At 44.2% G+C, this 27,629-nt stretch overlaps 1 protein-coding gene across 12 annotated transcripts in view; it reads left to right on the top strand.

Moving 5' to 3' along the window:
- The first annotated feature begins 4,922 nt into the window (after positions 1 to 4,922).
- LOC105011276 (actin-binding LIM protein 3) overlaps positions 4,923 to 27,629 on the top strand; it is an 83,925-nt gene continuing 61,218 nt past the window's right edge. For 7 of the 12 annotated variants that reach the window (XM_010871188.5, XM_010871189.5, XM_010871190.5 and 4 more), the window contains exons 1-2: positions 4,924 to 5,426; positions 22,546 to 22,704. In XM_010871188.5, the coding sequence (XP_010869490.1) occupies positions 5,414 to 5,426; positions 22,546 to 22,704 (172 nt within the window). In that variant the 5' untranslated portion in view covers positions 4,924 to 5,413. Of the gene's footprint in view, positions 5,427 to 22,545; positions 22,705 to 27,629 lie in introns of those variants that run through there. The other 5 variants (XM_020048161.3, XM_020048163.3, XM_020048162.3 and 2 more) reach the window with 4 other exon arrangements.

Consider the following 27,629-nt stretch of genomic DNA (forward strand, 5'->3'; position numbering starts at 1 on the left):
CACCAAGAAAACAATTGGTAACACAACATGCCGTGAAGGACTGAAATCCTGCAGCGCCCGCAATGTCCCCCTGCTCAAGAAAGCACATGTACAGGCCATCTGAGGTTTGCCAATGAACATCTGAATGATTCAGTGGAGAACTGGGTGAAACTGTTGTGGTCAGATGAGACCAAAATCGAGCTCTTTGGCATCAACTCAACTCGCCATGTTTGGAGGAGGAGGAGGAATGTTGCCTATGACCCCAAGAACACCATCCCCACCGCCAAACATGGATGTGGAAACATTATTCTTTGGGGTTTTTTTCTGGTAAGGGGACAGGAAAACTTCACCACATCAAAGGGACGATGGACGGGGCCATGTACCGTAAAATCTTGGGTGAGAACCTCCTTCCCTCAACCAGGGCATTGAGGCAACATACGGCCAAGGCAACAAAGGAGTGGCTCATGAAGAAGCACATTAAGGTCCTGGAGTGGCCTAGCCAGTCTCCAGACCTTAATCCCATAGAAAATCTGTGAAGGGAGCTGAAGGTTCGAGTTGGCAAACATCAGCCTAGAAACCTTAATGACTTGGAGAAGATCTGGAAATTGGAGTGGGACAAAATCCCTCCTGAGATGTGTGCAAACCTGGTGGCCAACTATAAGAAACGTCTGACCTCTGTGATTGCCAACAAGGGTTTTGCCACCAAGTGCTAAGTCATGTTTTGCAGAGGGGTCGAATTCTTAATTCACTCATTAAAATGCAAATCAATTTATAACATTTTTGACCTGTGTTTTTCTGGATTTTTTTGTTGTTCTTCTGTCACTCACTGTTCAAATAAAACTACAACTCAAATTATAGACTGATTATTTCTTTGTCAGGGGGCAAACATACAAAATCAGCAGGGGATCAAATACTTTTTTCCCTCACTGTGTATGTCCTATTGACAAGGGGAGTCTGTATGAGCATACAGTATGCAACTGTATGCTCATAGAAGTTTTCACTTCTTAACAAAATTCCCCGTTTACTTATTTTAGACTTCATTCTTCATCGTAAACTGAATCCAACAAGTGTTCTCTTTCATAGAAGCTCATACATTGACTAGAACAGAAGTCATTAATAAAATAATATTATACACATAGCTTAGTGTCCGTCCTCAGTCATGGTCAGCTTAGCTTTGAAAATGTATTAACCGGAAAACATGTTAGATTGTCTTCATGAAAAGATACGGTGTGACTTGTGAAGCTGATCTGACTGTGCCTTGGTGGCGCCAAGAGTGACAGGCTGCATGCTAATTATCTGTCTCCCAAGTCACATTGCCACAATGTTATTTAATTAAATCTATTGGATTGGTGTCAAGCATTGGCCAAAGTGAGAATCTACGTTCCTACTCTCACCTATGGTCATGAGCTTTGGGTCATGACCAAAAGGACAAGATCCCGGATACAGGCGGCCGAAATGAGCTTTCTCCGCAGGGTGGCTGGGCGATCCCTTAGAGATAGGGTGAGAAGCTCGGTCACCTTGCTCCTCCACATCGAGAGAGGTCAGCTGAGGTGGCTTGGGCATCTGTTTCGGATGCCTCCGGAACGCCTTCCTGGGAAGGTGTTCCAGTCCCGTCCCACCGGGAGGAGACCCCGGGGAAGACCTAGGACACGCTGGAGGGACTATGTCTCCCGGCTGGCCTGGGAACGCCTCGGTGTCCCCCCGGAAGAGCTGGAGGAAGTGTCTGGGGAGAGGGAAGTCTGGGCATCCCTGCTTGGACTGCTGCCCCCGCGACCCGGCCCCGGATGAAGCGGAAGAAGATGGATAGATGGAGTTCTCCCTGAATGGTGGGTAGTGTTGATTATGCTCACTTTCAGGAAGGGTTGATGAATTTGCATGCATTCTAGGGCACATCAGTCAAATCTTTCATCCTGACTAACACTGCCCCCCAGTGGATGAATGGGAGCACTACTTTTGATTGTCTACTTTCAATTGTATTACACCATGATTAACCATCAGTGCAAGCTGACAGTGATTAATCTATGAAATTATAAAAAGTGAATTACTATGACAGTCTTTTCCGTTTTGTTATTATGACATAGCGTTTCTCAAACCTTGGTCCATGGACCACCGCAGGTCCATGTAGTGTTGCCTGTCGGAATGTGGCACATCCCTCATGAAATAATCCCATTGATTCAACTGACGTTTTATTCATAGAACCGGAGTTATGCACGTAATTCCCAATGTCCATTATTCAGCAGTTGGCACATGCAGAGTGTTTTCAGACTGAAGGTTTTAAATGGTTTTTCATACCCAGTATTATTAAATTAAAGGTGTGACTCTCAGGAAAAAAGTTTATGTAATACTAATGTAACTGTAATCTGACTGAAACGTGTCTTCAACGCATCTGTGATGGTCTATAGGTTTGTAAGGCATGTGAACCGTGACTGAGGCAAAATCGCAATTCAAAGCAGTTTTTACACCGTGATTTCCTGATGCATCGCATCGCATCATCTTCCGCTTATCCGGGGCCGGGTCGCGGGGGCAGCAGTCTAAGCAGGGATGCCCAGACTTCCCTCTACCCAGACACTTCCTCCAGCTCTTCCGGGGGGACACCGAGGCGTTCCCAGGCCAGCCGGGAGACATAGTCCCTCCAGCGTGTCCTAGGTCTTCCCCGGGGTCTCCTCCCGGTGGGACGGGACCGGAACACCTTCCCAGGAAGGCGTTCCGGAGGCATCCGAAACAGATGCCCAAGCCACCTCAGCTGACCCCTCTCGATGTGGAGGAGCAGCGGCTCTACTCTGAGCTCCTCCCGGGTGACCGAGCTTCTCACCCTATCTCTAAGGGATCGCCCAGCCACCCTGCGGAGAAAGCTCATTTCGGCCGCCTGTATCCGGGATCTTGTCCTTTCGGTCATGACCCAAAGCTCATGACCATAGGTGAGAGTAGGAACGTAGATTGACCGGTAAATCGAGAGCTTCGCCTTGCGGCTCAGCTCTTTCTTCACCACGACAGACTGATACATCGACCGCATTACTGCAGAAGCTGCACCGATCCGTCTGTCAATCTCCCGTTCCATCCTTCCCTCACTCGTGAACAGGACCCCTAGATACTTAAACTCCTCCACTTGAGGCAGGCACTCTCCACCAACCTGAAGTGGGCAAGCCACCCTTTTCCGACTGAGGACCATGGCCTCGGATTTGGAGGTACTGATTTTCATCCCCACCGCTTCACACTCGGCTGCAGAGAGGATTTCCTGATGATCTTCCTTAAATGTTAATGAACTACCCAATACATGTTTTATGCATTTCAGTTGCAGCAAACCATAGATCTAAATCATTAATATTTCAATTTGGCTTGTCTACTTTAAAAAAAAAAGGTGGAGAGTGCCTGCCTCAAGTGGAGGAGTTTAAGTATCTAGGGGTCCTGTTCACGAGTGAGGGAAGGATGGAACGGGAGATTGACAGACGGATCGGTGCAGCTTCTGCAGTAATGCGGTCGATGTATCGGTCTGTCGTGGTGAAGAAAGAGCTGAGCCGCAAGGCGAAGCTCTCGATTTACCGGTCAATCTACGTTCCTACTCTCACCTATGGTCATGAGCTTTGGGTCATGACCGAAAGGACAAGATCCCGGATACAGGCGGCCGAAATGAGCTTTCTCCGCAGGGTGGCTGGGCGATCCCTTAGAGATAGGGTGAGAAGCTCGGTCACCCGGGAGGAGCTCAGAGTAGAGCCGCTGCTCCTCCACATCGAGAGGGGTCAGCTGAGGTGGCTTGGGCATCTGTTTCGGATGCCTCCGGAACGCCTTCCTGGGAAGGTGTTCCGGTCCCGTCCCACCGGGAAGAGACCCCGGGGAAGACCTAGGACACGCTGGAGGGACTATGTCTCCCGGCTGGCCTGGGAACGCCTCGGTGTCCCCCCGGAAGAGCTGGAGGAAGTGTCTGGGGAGAGGGAAGTCTGGGCATCCCTGCTTAGACTGCTGCCCCCGCGACCCGGCCCCGGATAAGCGGAAGATGATGCCATGCCATGCCATGCCATGCCATACTTTAAAAAAGAAAACGTGTTAATAAGGTGTGTCTATTATAAATCCTAGATTCTGACACAACGAGGGAGTTTTCCTAGCCACTGTCCATCATCTTGTTGCTTTGTCTTTAGGGTTTTAGGTTGGCTTCATCATGTATAAGCAATTGGTGAAAACTGCTGATATAAAAAGTGCATTTGATTTGTTTGATTTAAGAAAACTAAAGGCAAAAAAGCAGACGAATAAGGTCATGCTTTACTTTTGTCTGGCACAAAAAAAATTGAAAAACGCTGACATATCGTTTTAACAAAACAAAACAGGCCACGGGGTGTTGGCATTGCGCTAGTAACATGAATGGTCACTAGATGTCAGTAGATGCAAAAAAAAATTACTTTCATTTCAGCGTTCTCACTGAGGTATTTGGGTATAGGCTCAAGAGAAATAAGAGGACAAAGACCGGACGACGTGAAAATTAGAATTGTTATGCTTATGAGAGGACACATTCATGCACAATGAAAAGGCAATAATGAACATTCTGTGAAAGCTAGTACCCCTTCCTGTCCTTACCAAAGCCTGCATATATTGTGCAGGTAATTTTCTACAGCAGCATGTACCTTAAATTAGTTTATTGTCATATTTATGACAGTGAAAGGAAAATATGTCTTAACAGTAATAGTATTATCGTTTAAATAAAGTAGCATGTATCCGTTGCCTACATTTAGTTTTATCGTGTATATATATATATACTAAAAACTAAATATAAATATACCTGATTTTCTCGATATTAAAACAGGTACATGTTTTAATATCGAGGAAATATATTGTCCTTGACATTTAGGCCTGCTCACAATGATAAGCCTATCCTATCCTTTATACTGCCAATGAAACGGACAAAGCCTACCCGGTGTTGCTCAGTAAGAGTTGAGTCGAAGCATATTTCAACACTGCTCGGCGCTCGCGTACCATTTGACTGCCGCTCATTCAGTCAGTGCGCTCGACCGCGCTTAGATCCGCTCCAGCAGCTCTCCTGGCGAAAGCTTCACTTCAAAGAGAGGATTGACAGCAGCATGTGCAAGTAGCCTATTATCGGATCCCTAAACGCAGCCTCTCTACTGTATTCCTCGGAAGAAAGGTTACGGTGAAGATGGAACCAGACATGGCAGCTATGTAATAGGCACCAGTTCCAACCCTGCTGTAGTGAAATTCTTAACCTAGCAGCAGTGCAGAGCGTTGTTGTTAATCGGCTTCTGAAGAGAGCGATTCAGGTTCCGGGTTTATTCGTCACCTTGCCAACTGAGGACAGGACCACTCGGAGCATGAGCAGAGTTTGGAGCTGTCCTGAGCTGATTCAAATGACACATTTCAGCCTTACTCTATAGTGTATTTTTTAAACCGAACAGTTTGGGGTTCTCCCTTATTGAATGGCAGTTTAACAATGAACTCTAACGGTAAGTAAATAATGGTGACTTTGTTGTGTTATACTTTTATTTCCACGTTTCATCTGATAATGTACTGTTTTTCATTACATTTCTGTACCCAAACATGGTGAATTCGGAGAATGGTATATTTATGTAAAAGGGGGAACCTAACTTAATAAACCTATTTTGTTGACTGATGTTGCAGTCACATGAAATGGAATTGTTCACTGTAACACTGACAATGATAATGGCTTACTACGACGAGATAAGGATAAATTCTGCTTTAGAAAGATTACTGCTGGATGCTAGTGGGCCTGTGGAATTGTTACAGCAGTTACACCTGCACACATTCTAATAAACCCTCACCTCTCTCTCTCTTGCGCTCTCCCTATATATCTACAGTGGATATAAAATGTCTACACACCCCTGTTAAAATGCCAGGTTCTTGTGATGTAAAAGAATGAGATAAAGATAAATCATGTCAGAACTTTTTCCACCTTTAATGGGACCTATAATGTGAACAATTCAATTGAAAAACAAACTGAAATCTTTGAAGGGGAAACATAAAAAATAGAAAACTCACAATACCCGGGTTGCATAAGTATGCACACCCTTAAACTAATACTTTGTTGAAGCACCTTTTGATTTTATTACAGCACTCAGTCCTTTTGGGTAGGAGTCTATTAGCATGGCACATCTTGACATGGCAATATTTGCCCACTCTTCTTTGCAAAAGCGTTCCAAATGTGTCAGATTGCAAGGACATCTCCTGTGCACAGCCCTCTTCAGATCACCCCACAGATGTTCGATTGGATTCAGGTCTGGGCTCTGGCTGGGCCATTCCAAAACGTTAATCTTCTTCTGGTGAAGCCATGCTTTTGTGGATTTGGATGTGTGCTTTGGATCGTTGTATTGCTGAAAGGTGAACTTCCTCTTCATCTTCAGCTTTCTAACAGACGCCTGAAGGTTTTGCTTGGTATTTGGAACTGTTCATAATTCCCTTCACCCTGACTATGCTCCAGCTGAAGAAAAACAGCCCCAAAGCATGATGCTGGCATGCTTCACTGTGAGTATGGTGTTCTTTGGGTGAGGTGCAGTGTTGTTTTTGTGCCAAAACATACCTTTTGGAATTATGGCCAAAGTCTTCAACCTTTGTTTCTTCAGACCATAACACATTTTCCCATGTTCCTTTAGGGGACTTGATGTTTGTTTTTGCAAACTTCAACTGGGCTTGGATGTTTTTCTTTGTAAGAAAAGGCTTCCGTCTTGCCACCCTACCCCATAGCCCATTCATATGAAGAATACGGGAGATTGTTGTCACATGTAGCACACAGCCAGTACTTGCCAGAAATTCCTGCAGTTCCTTTAATGTTGCTGTAGTCCTCTTGGAAGCTTCCCTGACCAGTTTTCCTCTCGTCTTTTCATCCATTTTGGAGGGACATCCAGTTCTTAGTAATGTCTCTATTGTGCCATATTTTCTCCACTTGATGACCGTCTTCATTGTGTTCCATGGTATATTTAATGCTTTGGAAATTATTTTGGACCCTTCTCCTGACTGATATCTTTCAACAATAAGATCCCTCTGGTGCTTTGGAAGCTCTCTGCGGACCATGGCTTTTGCTCTGAGATGCCACTAAGAAAATGTCAGGAAAATCCTACAAGAACAGCTGGACTTTATTTGTGATTAATCAGAGTCACTTTAAATGATGGCATGTGTGTAATGACTTCTATTTAACATGAGTTTGAATGTGATTAGTTTTATTCTGAACACAGCCACATCCCGAGTTATAGGAGGGTGTGAACACTTATGCAACCAGGTTATTGTAAGGTTTTTATTTTAAATTTTTTCCCCTTGAAGATTTCAGTTTGTTTTTCAATAGAAGTGTTCACATTCTAGGTCACATTAAAAGTGAAAAAGTTCTGACATTATTTATCTTTTTCTCATTCTTTTACATCACAAAAACCTGGCATTTTATTAACAGGAGTGTGTAAACTTTTTATATCCACTGTATCTATCTACCTATCTCTCTGTCCTTATCTAACCATCACTCTCACACACTGTCTAATCCAGCTGCCAACACTCATTGTATATTTCTATATTTCCCATGATCACCCTGAAGTTGATTGTCCTCAAAGCATTGCTGTGTGCTTGACTATTGGATGGGTGGGCCCAGGCAAGGTGCAACCAGGTCCTATTGGATGGGTGGGCCCAGGCAAGGTGCAACCAGATCCTATTGGATGGGCTGGCCCAGGCAAGGTGGAACCAGATCCTATTTCTTTGGAGCGTCTGTTGCCTAGAGTGGGTGGTGTTTGTGTGTGTGTGTGTGTGTGTGTGTATCTCTGTATTTGAGGAGGGCTGATAATCATCACGGATGTCAACAAGCCATGCTGGATTGGTAAATCCTTGTAAAACCCAGATCAATAGCAGGGGACCAGCTTGGAAAGGTTTAATGTAGCAGACTTCGGTTCCTCGCTCAGTCATCATCACACATGGCTGGGTTATGATACAGCTTAATGTCTATTGATCTCACATCTGAGGATCGTGCTTTCTCTTCGGGGCTTGTCACTGCAAGTACACAGGGCTACCGTGAAGACGTCTTTCAGTTCAGTTCATTGAACCTTTAACATCACGCCTCTACATAATGTTGTCTCAGTTGTGCATAAGTTAACAAAATAGCACAAGTAGTTAATAGATATTTAGTTTTTGTCCCGAATTTTATGATATGCAATTCATAACTGAGGCAATGCCTCAGCAGTGCAACACCCAGCACTCGAGACACACAGTGTCGAGAAATCCTCCAAAGTTCATCTATTGTTCTGTTGTAGCCCAATGCCATTGCTGTGTTTGTATTTTTTGTTGAATAGCTGGCAAGCAAGGACAGTGTGTTTTTTGTCGTTGTGTTGAAACGAGTAGAGGTCATCCTAAATTGCCCCCCAGCACTGGTCCCTGATGGTTGTGTTTTGTCATGAATGCAATAGAAACACATTCCAGGCTGGGCCCATTATACAGAACAGTAAGACAGAACAGAATGCAGTGCATGATGCCTCATAATGTGAAATGTTCTACATGGAGGCTCTGTCTGAAACCAAAAATCTATGTATCATCAATATCAATCAGTGTACAAAATCAAATCCTCAAATCATCGATACCAATCAATATCATCTAAAGATTCCTTTCTAATGGTAATTTGGAATTATATGAAGGTTTCCACCACCCTTATTTTATGATTTACATGATACATTGAATGTTAAAAGCCAGGTATCACAGACTGCATTTCTGTTCAGCACAGCTCTACTGTCATCATTATATCAGTCTTGCTTGACCAGAGGGAATATTAATTACTGCACTATGAAGACACAGCACTCTTGAACCACACTGATACGGATGTCAGTAAACAGGCAGCCTGGGATTCAATCATAGTTTTGTTGTCATAGCATCAAGTGGTTCTCCATGGTTTGCAGCACACAGAGCCAAAGTAACCCTGATCTGTCTGAAGGCAAATGTCATCCCAGATCACACAGGTCATTGTGGCATGCCTCTCAATGTCTGGATCCACATGAAAACACTCGTTACAGGTTCCTCTGAGCTCTTGAGTGGTCCTTTAGATGCCGTTCACAGAACGGTACGTTGGTACTTTTTGTGATGAGTAAAATGTCGGAGCAGTCGAGTGAATGAATCAGAAGTTCTCAGTTCTCTTGTCAGGGGTCCCCATGTTTTCAGTCTGTTCCAGAAGTACCTTGATGCATCTTTAAGGATGACCATGTTAGTTCCATTTAGATCCTTATAAACGTGAGTATACCAGAAAAAAGCCAAATAACACTGGCCTGACACCATTTTGACCCTTCATTTTGTATGTGTCCCTCTCCTAAATGGATGTGCCAGCATGTTGTCATAGTACAGGCACAACAGTTGAGCAGGGATCATGATGGAGTAATTGTCGCATCCCCACAGCCAACACCAGCTTAGTGGGCAGTGTGAAAGGACTTAGTCCCCAGCTGGTGTAAAGTGGCTGGCATGTGTCCGTCCTACAGTTGCGTCCCTTCTAGGGTCGGTGTGGGTCTACCCATCCCCCTTTCACAACACTCCCCTCTTCATTAAACCTTGTACCCTCTTGCCCCTCTCTCATACAAACACACACACAATAACAGAGGTGTGTGACATTCCCCGTGGCCCCTGCCTCTAATTTTGAAAGAGTTGGATCACCCCCAACTCTTTTTGTTGTAGATTCCGTCACTCACAGTTGAAGAGTACCTATGATAAAAATGACATACTTCTACATGCTTTGTAAGTGGGAAAACCTGCAAAATCGGCAGTGTATCAAATACTTGTTCTCCCCACTGTAGAAGGGACCAGGACTGGCTGTGACAGGGCTTTGGTTAGTGGGGGCGTAATTATTACAAGAGAAAATGTGTGACCCCTGAAGAGCAGGTTGTCCATGGGGTCGTTTTAGGTCCGGATCACAGGATACCGTGAGGATGGTTCCACGGGTGACAGTAACATCTAATTATCTTGTGATTCCTTTAATAAATATTTAGCATGATCACAGTGACCACAAACAATTCCTTTATTTACAATTGGGAAAGGTTGAGCTTTATTTCCGGCGTGTTTGTGAGTTGCTGGCTATGACCTTGTAGTTGCTCTTATCTTCATTGGCATGTGGATTGGGGATGCTTGTCACAGGGCTTTATAAGTAAACAATACGTAAAGTTTAAGAAAAGGATTTGTTATATTATACATGAAATAATATTTTGTAAAAATTAGCAAATAGTTACGAATGAGCATGACAAGGGAAAATAATTATACGAATATGAATTGTTTGCACAATGTTGTTTTGGCTCTGCTGGTGGCTTTATCCCCATAACAGGTCAAAAGTATTGCTGCTGTGATTCAACATAAAGTTGTGCTCATAAGTTTGCATACCCTGGCAGAAATTGTGACATTTTGGCATTGATTTAGAAAATACGACTGATCATGCAAAAAAAACTGTCTTTTATTTAAGGATAGTAATCATATGAAGCCATTTATTATCACATAGTTGTTTGGCTCCTTTCTAAATCATAGTTATAACAGAAATCACCCAAATGGCCCTGATCCAAAGTTTACATACCATTGAATGTTTGGCCTTGTTACAGACACACAAGGTGAAACACAGGTGAAAATGGCAATTAAAGGTGAATTTCCCACACCTGTGGCTTTTTAAATTGCAATTAGTGTTTGTGTATAAGTAGTCAATGAGTTTGCTAGTTCTCACGTGGATGCATGGAGCAGGCTAGATACTGAGCCATGGGGAACAGAAAATAACTGTCAGAAGACCTTCGCAACAAGGTTATGGAACTTTATAAAGATGGAAAAGGATATGAAAAGATATCCAAAGCCTTGCAAATGCCAGTCAGTACTGTTCAATCACTTATTAAGAAGTGGAAAATTCAGATGTTTTCATTTGAGTATTTGTTTTTATGTTATTGTACTTTCATATATTTTTCTTTGTAAAGCACATTGAATTGCTTCGACGTATGTATTGTGCTATATAAATACATTTTGCTTGCTAGACCAAGAATAATTTTAGCCAAAACTGCCAGAAGAATTGTTCAGGTTACAAAGAAAAACCCACAGGTAACCTCAGGAGAAATACTGGCTGCACTAGAAAAAGACAGTGTGGTTATTTCAAGGAGCACAATATGACAATACTTGAAAATGAATTAGCTGCATGGTCGAGTTGCCAGAAAGAAGCCTTTACTGCACCAATGCCACAAAAAAGCCCAATTACAATATGGTCGACAACACCTTGACACAGCTCAAAGCTTCTGGCACACTGTAATTTGGAGAGACAAAACCAAAATAGAGCTTAATGGTCACAACCATAAGCGCTATGTTTGGAGAGTTGTCAACAAGGCCTATAGAGAACAGAATACCATCGCCACTGTGAAGCATGGTGGTGGCTCACTGATGTTTTGGGGGTGTGTGAACTCTAAAGGCACGGGGATCTTGTTAAAATTTATGGCAAGATGAATGCAGCATGTTATCAGAAAATACTGGCAGACAATTTGCATTCTTCTGCACCAAAGCTGCGAATGGGACGCTCTTGGACTTTCCAGCACGACAATGACCCTGAGCACAAGGCCAAGTTGACCCTCCAGTGGTTACAGCAGGAAAAGGTGAAGGTTCTGGAGTGGCCATCACAGTCTCCTGACCTTAATATCATCGAGCCACTCTAGGAAGATCTCACAAGTGCGGTTCATGCAAGACGACCAAAGACTTTGCATGACCTGGAGGCATTTGCCAAGACGAATGGGCAGCTATACCACCTGGAAGAATTCGGGGGCCTCATAGACAATTATTACAAAAGACTGCACACTGTCATTGATGCTAAAAGGGGCAATACACAGTATTAAGAACTTAGGGTATGAAGACTTTTGAACAGGGGTCAGTTCCTTTTTTTCTTTGTTGCCATTTTTTCTTTTGTGATTGTGCCAGCTCTGTCTCCACCTCCTGAATCAGAAATGCAGCAGTTTTAAGGAATTTTCTCTATTTGCTCTATATCTTTGCATATAGTAAATTATACTTAAAAAAAGAAAAAGAAAAAAAGATATTCCCCAAATTCCAGGGCTGCAATAATAACAAAATAACATCAACAAGTATAATATATTCACTAGCCTCTCTGTACTGTAGGGGTAACAGCAAACCATCATTGGACAGTGCTGCACACATTGTGATGTTAGCTCCTCTCTGGCCTGGGACATCCATGGTGGCTGTCTGTCCAATCACATTTCTTCCCATGCAGTGTGTTTTTGCCAGGCCGAATCCAGCTTCATCTACAAAGATGAATTTATGTGCAGTTTGACTGGCTTCCATCACCATTACTCTCTAAAGAAAACCAGTAAATCCAGAGTTTTACAGCACATTACATTATTTATAGATGTGTATATACCCTGTTTGTTTATTGAACAGACATCTTACCTGGATTTATTGATAGTTCTTTCACACGTTCACCGTTTCTCTCAGAGGGTACAATGTACAGCACTTGGATAGGTTTTGAGCTGAAACTGCAATCAGCTGTGTTTGGAATGATTAAATATTCTGTTAACTTGTTCATTATATTTCATTCTGATTACTGCAGAAATGCACAACAGTTTGTTTTGAATGTGTTTTTTAACAGTTTTGGGAACAGTGTTTATAAGCACTTGAAAAAACAATGACAATGTGACTTCAGTATTGACCGATGCTTGTTAGCAATCGGGGGGGGGGGATTGTAAGCCAGGTCTCCCAGTCTGTCTCTCTTGGTCTCTCTCTCTGTGAGCAGTGTAGCTAACTCAGCATACGGTCTGCTCTAATTCATTGTCAGTTCTGTACTAATCCTGTTGTCACTCAGGCCTAGTAAAAGGCTTCTGTCCATACGGCTGTACCACAATGTCAGTTAGGGTTGAAGAGATGACTGTCCTTCTGATTACACCTCACGACAATAGCTTACAGTCCTTCTAAATCCTCTCTCTCCCTCAGAGTCTGTTTAGGTAAGACTGGCTGGGGGGGGGGGGGGGGTGTGGTCTCAGAGACATCGTTGGAAGCCCTGCCTCTTGTCCCCACTGAGTTTCAGGGACCAGGTAACATGACGCCGAATGGCACGACTTACAGTGGAGCAACACACTATCACACTGCTCCTCCCGTGGGAATTGAACCGACGTCCCAGTGGTTGCAGGCACCATGCTGAGCTAAAGTCAGTAGAGAGTCAGAGACATTCCAACATGTCGTAACCTGTAATGCTCACAGTATAACACCAAGTCAATTGAACTTCAGGGATATCAAGCTTATCATTTAGGAAGCATAAGCGGTTGTGAATCAATGTCACCTGTTTTGGTGCAAATAAAATAATAATAGGTATGATAATAGGTGCACTGGAGAGGCAACAGTAAGATAACCCCCAAAAAGGGAATGGTTTTGCAGGTGGTGGCCACAGACAATTGCTCTCTCCTTATCCTTCCTGACTGATTCTTCTCTAGTTTTGCGTTTTGCTAGTGTCCTTGTCACTACTGGTAGCATGAGGCGGTACCTGCAGCCCATTCAGGTTGCACAGGTAGTCCAGCTCCTCCAGGATGGCACATCCATATGTGCCGTTGCAAGAAGGTTTGCTGTGTCTCCCAGTACAGTCTCAAGAGCATGGAGGAGATACCAGGAGACGGGCCATTACACGAGGAGAGCTGGAAAGGGCCATAGAAGGGCATCAACCCAGCAGCAGGACCGGTTTCTGCTCCTTTGTGCAAGGAGGAACAGGAGGAGCACTGCCAGTGATGGTCTGGGGAAGCATATCCTTGGAGGGTCGCACAGACCTCCACGTGCTAGCCAACGGTACCCTGACTGCTGTTAGGTACCAGGATGAAATCCTCAGTGGGCCCTGGCTTCGTCCTGGTGCATGTGACCAGAGTGTGAAGGCAGTTCCTGGATGACGAAGGCATTGATGCCATTGACTGGCCCTCACTTTCCCCAGACCTGAATCCAATTGAGAACCTCTGGGATGTTATGTATCAGTGCATCCTGGATGACCATTATGTGTTGGTGCATCCAACTCCGCCAAGTAGCACCACAGACTGTCCAGAAGCTCACTGGTGCCCTGATCCAGGTCTGGGAGATCCCCCAGGACACCATCTGCCGTCTCATCAGGACCATGCCCAGACGTTGTCGGGAGTACATACAGGCACGTGAGGGTCAAACACACGACTGAGTCACATTATGAGTCGGCGTGATGAAGTTCGAACAGCCTGTGATTTCAATCGATTACTTAGATTTTCGGTGTCAGTTTGAATCCAGCCCTCAATGATTTGATTTTGGTTTCCATTGACCGTTATTACATAATTATTTCCTCCAAAAATTACACAATGTACCAGATTTGGATCTTTAATAAATGTCCTTAAAAAAAATTGAGCAGTGTATAATTTTTAATCAGCTTTGGTATATATTATTGGTGTAGTATCATTTGTCATCAGCATTGGTTTGTATTATTTATTACTAATCATCAGGGTTCAAACCCCAACCAGCAAATGTTTTTCTATGTACGTTAACCAGGCTATGCTGTCTGGATATGTGATTAATAACTTTGCCTGAGGAGGAAAGTGCATACTCTCAGTGTCTGTGGCGCATAGCTGTATATCTCAGAGGTATGGTGCCAGGACAGGAACCAGTCTGATATGCTTCTGGGTCGCCCCTCCAAAAGTTCCACACTATGAAAATTGTTCAGCCGCTTTAGCCTAAAACTGTTCCCCCTCCTAACCCATTGGGGCGGGCAACTGCCTCGAATTGCAGTCTTCCTGGCAACGTGATGACATCAGCAGTATCCAAAGAGGACACAGAAGCTGTGTTGCTGCCTCTGCCAGTTCCGGAGGGGCAGCCTGAACACAGGCCCTTGCCTCTCTACCCAGATGGCATGAGAGGGCCAGGGGCAGACGAACAGCGGCCAGAGGAAGCCACGAGCCATCTGCCGTCTGTGTGTGTTCATCTTTGAGTGTGTGTTTAAGTGCATGTGCACCTGAAAATGTGAAAATTAGAAGATGTGATCTTTCAAGTGAAAAAAATAACAAATGTTTCTATCACTCTGTCTGTATCATCTCTCTTACTTCATCTATGAATTAGATTGAATCAGCTCTCACTGACTGATAATCCGTTTAGGAAGAGCAATAGCTCATAGGTACGATTGATGATATGGGTTTGCTTCCTCCATTTTAACTTGTACTATAAGTGCCCATCAGCCAGCAGTCGTCCATTTCAAAGTACCACCCGTACAACTGTTAAAATAAAATGCTTTGTAACGCCAAAACTAGCACCAACTGAGCTGCCACCAACTGTCGTTTCCAGGATTCCTTAGTGTGTGGGATACACCAGTGGGTTGAGAGACATGCAGTATTCACTGTTCTCTCACGTCTGACCTTGAGATGGCATGACGGAGCCAATCATTGAGCTGCCAGATCCAGTCTGACTGTTGTCGTTTGACGCCTCACCCCGCAACTGAGCGGGTGAAATACCCATAAATCCTGGCGACGGGCCACCCTTGACAAGTTGGTGTCCCTGCTGATTATATTATTATATAATCATAGCGAGGTGACAAGGACACCTGGCTCTGCTCCACTCCCAGTCCCCCTCCTCCGCCTCCTCCTCCCCTCTTTTCCCCTCCCATATTCTCCACTCCACTCTCTTTTCTTTTCTTCTTCTCTCCTCTTCTGTCCTCTCCCTGTCTCTCCTCTCCTTCTCTCCTTTCCTTCTGGCCCATCCGCTGTGCTGTGTCGCTCCCCGCCACCCCCCTCCTCCCTCAGCTCTGTTGGGAGATTGTCAACGCTGCCACACAGTCAGACTTCACAGCACTAAGCAAGACATCCACTGTACTCAGCAGATCACACAGCTCGTTTAAGCAGGATCAAACCCCTTTTGTTTGACAAAGATGGCAATTTCTGGGTGATGCTTTTAGGATTGATTCAGTTGATTTAGGTGATCCTAACAATTGCTTTGATGTCACAGTAAATACGCGTCTGTTGTTATGGTAACAGTGAGCTAGAAGAGGCTAAGCTGATGAGGTAAAAAACCACATTATTCAGGAGGATCAGTCCTTGTCAAAGCATTTCCATTCCGGTGCAAAACCTAATGAAAACCCAGTCTAAGACGTTCCTGATGGAGTGCGGGGTGGAAGAAGTCCCGGGACTAAAGCTGTGGAATGTTTCTCCCAGCAGCACATTTTAAGCAGGTGCACCGCTCCTGTCACAGAGTGATTTACACTTCTCATATCCCTGTCGGTAGCATTCACACCTTATAAATGCCTGGACTCTGCTCTGCTCGCAACCTGGGGGAACCTAACACCCATGCACGCGCACACACACACACACACACACCCAAGTACACACACTTAGAATGCGAATGTTTCTTTGGTGAAATATAGAGTGCCATCAGAGAGAGTCAGATGGATGTAGAAAGAAATGGAGCTGTCAGTCAGTGAGCGGACTGAAGACTAAGAAGGTTATCTGGGTTTTGTCTCAGGCATCTCTTCCAGCCTACCTGTCTTTGGCCCTGTCTTCGACTGAGGAGGGTATCTGGGTTTTTCTCTCATGCATCTCTTCCAGCCTACCTGTCTTTGGCCCTGTCTTCGACTGAGGAGGGTATCTGGGTTTTTCTCTCATGCATCTCTTCCAGCCTACCTGTCTTTGGCCCTGTCTTCGACTGAGGAGGGTATCTGGGTTTTTCTCTCATGCATCTCTTCCAGCCTACCTGTCTTTGGCCCTGTCTTCGACTGAGGAGGGTATCTGGGTTTTTCTCTCATGCATCTCTTCCAGTCTACCTGTCTTTGGCCCTGTCTTCGACTGAGGAGGGTATCTGGGTTTTTCTCTCCTGCATCTCTTCCAGCCTACCTGTCTTTGTGAGATCGTGTCAGCTACACCCGGCCAAGACCATGTTCTGTGATGGATGAGTGTGATGGGTGAATGACTTGGCTTCTCTCCTCTTCTCTCCACTTTCATCTTCTCTTTTCACCTCTTTGTCTTCAACTCCTCTATTCCTCCTCACCTCTGCTCTCTGCTCCTCTATTCCTCCTCACCTCCACTCTCTGCTCCTCTTTTTCTCCTCACCTCTACTCTCTACTCTCTCTTTTCCTTGCTGATGGTGGACTGTAAGCCCACAGACAATATGAACACTTTTAAAAGTAGAGCAGCCATTCATGTTATTGATGATGATGATGATGTAGACGACGGCCATGGTGACAACAGCCCAAATGTGGACAGTGATGATTCGCCATTGCCTTTTTCTGCAACGGTTCATCCAGCCCTTCATCAAGCTACCGAATGGATCCCCTGTTAGTCACAGCTCCTGTCCCCGGTGAGACTGAGGGAGGAAACAGGACACTGTGCCTCCGCCTTGGCTGTCAGCTCCAATCCAAGGCCATCCCTCCAGACGCTAATCTCCCTGACAGAGCACGCTCACACGCACGACAGGAAAATTAGCAGCACACTTTAGAACCGTTGGGGTTCCCGGGGAGGCCGGTGGCGTTGACCGCTGCGGTTCTTCTGTGCTAACGCGTAGCGTCAGACAGCGCACTAATGCGTTTAGGGGTTGGTTCCCTGATAGCTTGTTCCAGTGGATTCTGACTGTACCAGGGATATCCATTACTCACAGAAAACGTATTGGATTAGAGTGTGTGGCGTCTTGACATAGAGTTTTTCTAGAGTTTCTCTTCATTGTTGAGGCCGGTTGTGCAGAACTCAGCCTATGGGGAAATGAACAGGAAGTACAGGAAGACTGACAGTACATTGTTTCACTGATGTCCATTGAGGGAGGGGCTTTTCTGGGTCTAAATCTAACATTTCCTCTCCACTAATAAGGACTTAGAGACAGTAACACACGGGGGATAAGGACCTGTAATCCTCCCCTGCCCAGGACCTGCCCCCACCCACGTGCAAACTACTCTGACTGGACGACATATGTGTTTGTCTCACATCGCCAGGCAACATGCAGGGATTACACACGCCCTTCACAGCTTCTCCTCTAGCTTTACTCCCACTGGCAGATCTGCCTCAACCACACAACAATCACACACACACACATTGTACAGCGTTGAGAAACAAACATCTATGACTAGTAACCCCATCCCACAACATATATAAACCCCAGATGTAATATATTGTGTGTCGGTTCAACCAGCTCAACGGTTGTCTGTTCCTTCCTGTGGTGAATAAATGAAGCCTTTCAGTCTGCATTCATTCTGGTGATGAGCCGTAAAAAAGTCTTTGTGGATTTTCCCACTCGTCCTCAGAACCCTTCAGATCTGTCCACTTCTGTGTAATGTCACAGATACTCACAGGGAGGCCGAAGTGGTTCTCTTTTGGACCGCGCCTCTGCTGTGAGTAAATTCCGATGGACAGCATTAGGCCCTGGATTAAGCTCGTCCTGGGACAGGCTCTTAATGTAGCCATCTCCTCCAAAGTGTGGACACTGAAAAGCCACACTGCAAAAACACATGTCTTATTAAGTATATTCATCTTTTTTTTTAGGTAAAAAATCTAACCATCCTTAAAATAAGGTCATTTTTTCTTAAGCTGAAGTTGAATTAGGTAATACTACTTGGTTTTAGAAAAGATGTCTTGAATATCAAGTAATTCGTCTTGTTACATTGGCAGATTATTGCACTCAAGCAAATATCTCCTCAAAAAAAAAAATCATACATTTCTTTGTAGAGCACTTGGTGGCTCCCAAATCCCGCATGAGCTCCTGAGAGTGGATGCCTTTCCAAGAACCTTGGGTAATGTGTGATCACCAAGCCCCCGGCTAAGCCAATATACCGTATCATCTCCCGTGAGTCTCTGGCTGACTGACGGTCGGCCCGTCTCTTTCACCGAGACATCAAGGCTGCCAGACCGCGCACCAGTCACCCCAACTCCACTGGACTTCACCAAACCCCCACCCTCTACTGCTCTGTCCTCCCATTGGCCAGAATGTCCTAACAATGTGTTCTCTAGTTCTTTTACATTTACAGCCGTCTAATAATGGGAGCCATTATGTGCAGTAATCCTCCCAGACAGTCTTGCCACAAAGAGATAAAATAAGCCTGGATATTGTTTCAAATTGCTCTACTTCAGATGGTTTCAGAAGAGAGGCCGGGCCTGAGGACGTGACCTCCTAATGGAGATGGTTATGGGCATGAGTGATAGGATTTGGAGCCTGTCAGTAGACATTCTAGGACTGTTTCAATCCCTTTGGACTATTTTCATTTTATTTTTAGAAAGACTCTGAATAATAGATTAAGCGATTAAGCTTCCAAAAAACCTTACATCTACAGTTGTAGGAATATTCAGTTGTCTTTTTGCCAACCATGTGGGATAATTTAACAATACGAGTACGAGTGGGTGTGGTGTATGGACATTATAGCACAATTAAGAGCTGTTCTTAGGCACAAGTTATTTAACACACAACCGAAATTCTTTATTGGTCATATAAACCGGTTACCAACTGAGCACTAAAAAGTGATGTCATACCCATGGTGTAAGTCTTATATACCATCAGCATTCTGGTATGGAAGGGTGTGGTATATGGCAAAATATACCACGGCTAAGAGCTGTCCTTGGACAAAATGCACCGCGCACTCATATACCACAGGTGTCCGTCAGTATTCAGTATTCAACTCTGGGTTTATAAGGCTGTATACCACCTCTATGACCTCACATTACAGTTCACTGCTCTAGTTATGTAGATAGGAGCAATAAGTCAACCAGCATTCCAGATTCAAACCGAACAGCTGATAATATACTGTAGCGTTTGACACGTTCTACACAATTCTCCTTCTCTGTCTCTGACATCCGTACAATTAGGGAGGTGTAATTCGATCATGCAGTAAATGCATATCAGACACAACAGCTTCCTGATTTGCTTGGTGGCTCTTTTCACACCACCTACAGCCTTTAATTAGCTTGATAATATTGCATTGCTGTTCATCTTTCCGGCAGGCACTTTTGTCATAAAATCATCCTGGCTTCATTATATTTTCATCCAGATCTGTACCTGGCTACACTCTACTTCCTTCATCCAGAGACATCCAGACATGTACCTGGCTACACTCTACTTCCTTCATCCAGAGACATCCAGACATGTACCTGGCTACACTCTACTTCCTTCATCCAGAGTCATCCAGACATGTACCTGGCTACACTCTACTTCCTTCATCCAAAGTCATCTAGACCTGTACCTGGCTACACTCTACTTCCTGTGTCCAGACCTGTACCTGGCTACACTCCACTTCCTGTGTCCAGACCTGTACCTGGCTACACTCCACTTCCTGTGTCCAGACCTGTACCTGGCTACACTCCACTTCCTGTGTCCAGACCTGTACCTGGCCACACTCCACTTCCTGTGTCCAGACCTGTACCTGGCTACACTCCACTTCCTGTGTCCAGACCTGTACCTGGCTACACTCCACTTCCTGTGTCCAGACCTGTACCTGGCTACACTCCACTTCCTGTGTCCAGACCTGTACCTGGCTACACTCTACTTCCTGTGTCCAGACCTGTACCTGGCTACACTCCACTTCCTGTGTCCAGACCTGTACCTGGCTACACTCCACTTCCTGTGTCCAGACCTGTACCTGGCTACACTCCACTTCCTGTGTCCAGACCTGTACCTGGCTACACTCCACTTCCTGTGTCCAGACCTGTACCTGGCTACACTCCACTTCCTGTGTCCAGACCTGTACCTGGCTACACTCCACTTCCTGTGTCCAGACCTGTACCTGGCTACACTCCACTTCCTGTCTCCAGACCTGTACCTGGCTACATTCTACTTTTTTTAATCCAGACTTCTTGGTGGCTACATTTTGCTTCCTTCATCACAGACCAGGGTGTCACCTTCATATGGCTTTAAAAGATGATTTCAGTTTTTCAATTTGTTTTAATTTATATGGACAGGAAAGTGGTAAAAGATAGAAGAGGTTGTTTTGCTGAAAGTCCAGCAAATTGGATTTGAACTCATGCTGCTTCAGTATATCTGAATTGTTTAGTTCTCTGGACCACACAATGCCTCAAATATTCTTTTGCTTCAACTTGACCTATGATTGTCTCCCTACAAAGAGGCCAAGACAAACAGCAGTACCTTGTTTAGATTGAAGTAGTTATTACGTACTTTAGCTAACTTTAGCCATGAATCCATGGAAGTAGTGACACTAACTAGAATTCAATGGTTTAAATGCTAGCATGTGAACATTTTGTAAAGTAATGTCAAAACAAAAAATGATCATATTTTAAACTAGCTATCGGTTTGTAATAGTTTTTCAGAGAAAAGTAAATGAGAAGACAGCTTGTTTCTCTTGGCACTTATTTCAGAGGAAGCATCTAACGTTTCAACGTTCAACGAATATAAGGAAATTGGCTACCTGGCAGAGCAGCCATGTTAGAAATAACAAATCATTCATGACACATCATTTTCTGGGACAAGCTGTAATTTAACCTATGACCGCTCAGAGACATCTTGCTGTTCATGGTTCTGTTACTTTCAGTCGTACTTTATAGAAGCGGCAGTAGATTATGAGTTTGGACAGATATTGTGGGGGGTTTTCGCGATTTTTGTCTTTCAATATTTACAGTAATACTGTATATAATAACTTGTACATACATACTGTAGGTCTCAAAGCTTTTAGTTGTGTGACATGTGGACTCCATCCTGCACATCTAATCTACATATTATATTGTCCCAAATCCCCTGTTTAAGCCCCATGTTCCCCCACCCTAACCTGGACCCCCCCCCCCCCGCCCCCCCCTCCTCCCACTCCTGTTCGGCTCCACCACCACATACCTCTCCTATACTCTAATCAGTCCCCGCCTCCATCCTGCACCCCGCCTCTTCTCCTCCACCCTGTTGCTCTCCACTTCCTTCATGCACCAGCTCCCCAACACGTTCCTCACCCCCCATCCTCCACCCCTCTCCCCATCCTCCACCCCTCTCCCCCATCCTCCACCCCTCTCCCCATCCTCCACCCCTCTCCCCCATCCTCCACCCCTTGCTTCTCATCCTCCACCCCTCTCCCCCATCCTCCACCCCTCTCCCCCATCCTCCACCCCTTGCCTCTCATCCTCCACCCCTCTCCCCCCATCCTCCACCCCTCTCCCCCCATCCTCCACCCCTTGCCTCTCATCCTCTGCCTTGCATTTTTCTCCCTAATAGTCCTTCCAGTTATTCATGGCGTACAGCAGATGTTCAGGGAATGTGTGTTTGGCAGCTGCGGCCATGCTGGCTGCATGTTAATTACACTGGCAGGACTGAAGGCGGGACCTGGCTCTGATTTAGGGCCGTACTGACAACCATACCGCGGGCCTTTATCTGACACCCACCAAAGGTACATGAAGCTGGGCACTGAGCTTGGCGTTCTGGTGGTCGGACGCCCTCCACAATATTAACATCTAGTTGTCAGTCGCTCCGGATGAGAGCATCTGCTAAATGACAAAAATAAAATGTTACCACAGTGGACGTAACCCTCATTGCTCCGTCAATCAGACTGAACAAGCCTTAATTTGCTAAGTACATTCAGGCATGCCCAGGGTTTATAAATAAAACTGTTGCCTGTTTGCAGTGTGGGCGTGTGGTTGTGGTGTCTGCTCCAGGGTGTGATGGAGGATCTGAGCTCTCGTCTCCTGTGGTCTCCAGCAGGGTCCTACCAGCAGAGCGCCTACGGAGGCAGCCAGGGCAGGCACGGCGGGTGTGGCGTTTCCACCATCCACTGCCTCCGCTGCCGAGAAGCCTGTAAAGGAGAGGTGGTGCGTGTGCAGAATGTCCACTTCCATGTCAAGTGCTTCACCTGCCAAGGTGAGATCCCCAGCCTTCCGCCGGTCTGCATGTTGACCTTTCTGTCCGTCTGTGGTTCTTTATGTCTGTTCTTCCGTTAGCCCGTCTGTGTTGTATCTTCTGGTCTGGCTGTTCTCCAGACAGCTTAGCCTCCACGGTATGATAGCACACAGAGAGTACCTTTACAGAGAGACACAGAGAGAGAGAGAGAGAGATCGACAGATGAAGAGACAGAGAGACAGAGAGACAGAGAGAGAAGATGGAGTTACAAAGACATGCACAGAGAGAGAGAAGACAGAGTAACAAAGACATGCACAGAAAGAGAGAAGACAGAGTAACAAAGACATACAGAGAGAGAGAGAGAAGACAGAGTAACAAAGACATGCACAGAGAGACAGAAGACAGAGTAACAAAGACATGCACAGAGAGACAGAAGACAGAGTAACAAAGACATGCACAGAGAGACAGAAGACAGAGTAACAAAGACATGCACAGAGAGAGAGAGAAGACAGAGTAACAAAGACATGCACAGAGAGACAGAAGGCAGAGTAACAAAGACATGCACAGAGAGAGAGAAGACAGAGTAACAAAGACATGCACAGAGAGAGAGAAGACAGAGTAACAAAGACATGCACAGAGAGAGAGAGAAGACAGAGTAACAAAGACATGCACAGAGAGACAGAAGGCAGAGTAACAAAGACATGCACAGAGAGAGAGAAGACAGAGTAACAAAGACATGCACAGAGAGAGAGAGAAGACAGAGTAACAAAGACATGCACAGAGAGAGAGAGAAGACAGAGTAACAAAGACATGCACAGAGAGACAGAAGGCAGAGTAACAAAGACATGCACAGAGAGAGAGAAGACAGAGTAACAAAGACATGCACAGAGAGAGAGAGAAGACAGAGTAACAAAGACATGCACAGAGAGACAGAAGACAGAGTAACAAAGACATGCACAGAGAGAGAGAGAGAAGACAGAGTAACAAAGACATGCACAGAGAGAGAGAAGACAGAGTAACAAAGACATGCACAGAGAGAGAAAGAGAAGACAGAGTAACAAAGACATACACAGAGAGACAGAAGACAGAGTAACAAAGACATGCACAGAGAGAGAAAGAGAAGACAGAGTAACAAAGACATACAGAGAGAGAGAGAGAGAGAGAAGACAGAGTAACAAAGACATACACAGAGAGACAGAAGACAGAGTAACAAAGACATGCACAGAGAGAGAAAGAGAAGACAGAGTAACAAAGACATGCACAGAGAGACAGAAGACAGAGTAACAAAGACATGCACAGAGAGAGAGAGAGAAGACAGAGTAACAAAGACATGCACAGAGAGAGAGAAGACAGAGTAACAAAGACATGCACAGAGAGAGAAAGAGAAGACAGAGTAACAAAGACATACACAGAGAGACAGAAGACAGAGTAACAAAGACATGCACAGAGAGAGAAAGAGAAGACAGAGTAACAAAGACATACAGAGAGAGAGAGAGAGAGAGAAGACAGAGTAACAAAGACATACACAGAGAGACAGAAGACAGAGTAACAAAGACATGCACAGAGAGAGAAAGAGAAGACAGAGTAACAAAGACATACACAGAGAGACAGAAGACAGAGTAACAAAGACATGCACAGAGACAGACAGACAACGAAACAAAGACAGAGATACAGATGAAGCGACAGACAGACAGAGAGACAGACAGACAGAAAAAGGGACCCAGAGAGACAGACAGAAAGACTGTAAAATAAAAAACTACCAAAGGAGAAATGGTTTGACATTGAATGCTTGAATGCCAGAAAACGGTGAATACTTTCATCAAACCAAAAACACAGAGACCCTGTAAACCAGGAAAAATGTGTCATTTACCAGCAAGATCTAAGCAAAAAAACAATACATATATATATATATTAAAGGAGAAAAAAATCACTTTACATGACAAATTAGCTTAACAAAATAGAAGAATCAAAATATACAAATATACAAATATACAAATAATAAAGTGAAAGGCCTCAAAAGTGGTAAAACCTGTGGACCAGACAGTATTAGTGCAGCAGCCCTAAACTACTGTTCAACTTGGTGATGAGGGTTGGCTTTTTTCCTGAGATCTGGAACCAAGGCTTTATTACACCTACAGTTGTTATAAAAAGTCTACACACCCCTGTAAAAATGGCAGGTTTTTGTGATGTAAAAGAATGAGACAAAGATAAAGATACCTTTTTCCACTTTTAATGTGACCTATAATGTGAATAATTAAATAAAAAAACAAGCTGAAATCTTTGAAGGGGAAATGTTTTCATTAAAAACCTTATAACAACCTGGTTGCATAAGTGTGCACACCCTCGTATAACTGGGGATGTGGCTGTGTTCAGAATTAACCAATCACATTCAAATTCGTTAAATAGAAGTCATAACACACGTGCCATCATTTAAAGTGACTCTGATTAATCACAAATAAAGTTCTAGTACGGTTTTCCTGCAATTTTCTTAGTTGCATCTCAGAGCAAAAACTATGGTCCGCAGAGAGCTTCCAACGCATCAGAGGGATCTAATTATTGAAATATATCAGTCAGGAGAAGGGTACAAAAGAATTTCCAAAGCATTAGATATACCATGGAACACAGTGAAGACAGTCATCATTAAGTGAAGAAAATATGGCACAACAGAGACATTACTAAGAACTGGATGTCCCTCCAAAATGGATGAAAAGACGAGAAGAAAACTGGTCAGGGAGGCTTCAGAGAGGACTACAGCAACATTAAAGGAACTGCAGGAATTTCTGTCAAGTACTGGCTGTGTGCTACATGTGACAACAATCTCCCGTATTGTTTATATGAATGGGCTATGGGGTAGGGTGGCAAGACAGAAGCCTTTTCTTACAAAGAAAAACATCCAAGCCCAGTTGATGTTTGCAAAAACAAACATCAAGTCCCCCAAAAGCATGTGGAAAAATGTGTTATGGTCTGATGAAACCAAGGTTGAAAATTTTGGCCATAATTTCAAAAGGTATGTTTGGTGCAAAAACAACACTGCACCTCACCCAAAGAACACCAAACCCACAGTGAAGCATGGTGGTGCTAGCATCATGCTTTGGGGCTGTTTTTCTTCAGCTGGAACTGGGGCCTTAGTCAGGGTGAAGGGAATTATGAACAGTTCCAAATACCAGGCATTTTTGGCACAAAACCTTCAGGTGTCCGGTAGAAAGCTGAAGATGAAGAGAAAGTTCACCTTTCAGCACTACAACGACCCAAAGCACACATCCAAATCCACAAAAGCATGGTTTCACCAGAAGAAGATTAATATTTTGGAATGGCCCAGCCAGAGCCCAGACCTGAATCCAATCGAACATCTGTGGAGTGATCTGAAGAGGGCTGTGCACAGGAGATGTCCTTGCAATCTGACACATTTGGAGAGCTTTTGCAAAGAAGAGTAGGCAAATATTGCCACATCAAGATGTGCTATGCTAATAGATTCCTACCCTAAAGGACTGAGTGCTGTAATAAAATCAAAAGGTGCTTCAACAAAGTATTAGTTTAAGGGTGTGCATACTTATGCAACCAGGTTATTGTGAGTTTTAAATTTTTTAAAAGAAGAATGAGTCTTAAGTAAAAGTCTAATTGTATTCCTCCCCAAAAACCAAACAACAGGCCATATATATACACGCTTCCCAACTTGATCAAAAAACATGTCCACAAAACTAAAAAAGGAACAATATTTGCCTGTCTTCAAAAAAGCCTTTTACTCAGTATGGCTTGAAGGTATGTTCTTAAAACTGTATGAAGAAAACAAATAACAGAATTCTTTAGTCAGGATAGAGGTGTGAGACATGGTTGCAATCTCAGTCCAACCTTTTTCAGTATTTATATAAATGAACTGGCAACTGTACTGGAACAATCTACATCTCCAGGACTCTCACTAGAAGACAAGGAAATAAAGCATCTTTTATATGCTGATTACTTAGTTATATTGTCACTGATAGAACAGTGTCTACAACAGAGTCTTACTTAGAGTCCTTACTAGAACATTACTGTAAACATTGGGCATTATCAATACATTTAGAAAAAAAACATCCAGATCTCAGGAGACTAAATACCATTTCACCCTGGGAGAAACAACCGTGAAACACTACACCAGTTATTCTTACCTAGGTCTGACTATAAGTTCATCTGGGCGTTTTGACATTACTTTAAAATCTCTAACAAAGAGAGCACACAGAGGATATTTTGCATTTAGAAAGTCAATATATAAACTTAACCCTCCAACTAGAATTTGGCTTAAATTATTTGACTCTGTCATATCTCCAATCCTTTTGTATGGCAGTGAAACCTGGGGACCCCTTAACAATTTAAATAGTACTTTTGGGACAACAGCCAGATTGAAATTTTACACTTGGAATTTTGTAAAAATATTCTTGGTGCTCACAGAAATTCCTTTAACTTAGCATGTAGGGCAGAACTCGGGATATTTTTGGATTCACCTGACACATTGTGATCCAGAATATTATCATCAAAAGGGCTTTATGTACAAACACAACAACCCTGAGAGTGAAAGCTCTATCCAAAATGCTTACACTAATTACTGGCAAAATGTAATTCAATGTAATCAAAAAATTCAATGTTACCAAATTATGAATAGAGCTATCAAGTTAGCACAACACCTTGTACACATCAAAGAATATAAAAAAAGAAAGCTACTAACAATGTAAAGACTCTGTGACAATAGCCTGGCAATAGAGACAGGACTCAGTGACTATAGCCTGACTATAGAGACAGGACTCAGTGACCATAGCCTGGCTATAGAGACAGGACTCAGTGACCATAGCCTGGCAATAGAGACAGGACTCAGTGACCATAGCCTGGCAATAGAGACAGGACTCAGTGACCATAGCCTGGCTATAGAGACAGGACTCAGTGACCATAGCCTGGCTATAGAGACAGGACTCAGT

Source organism: Esox lucius, chromosome 7 (assembly GCF_011004845.1).
Source record: "Esox lucius isolate fEsoLuc1 chromosome 7, fEsoLuc1.pri, whole genome shotgun sequence".
Classification (NCBI taxonomy): Eukaryota; Metazoa; Chordata; class Actinopteri; order Esociformes; family Esocidae; genus Esox; species Esox lucius.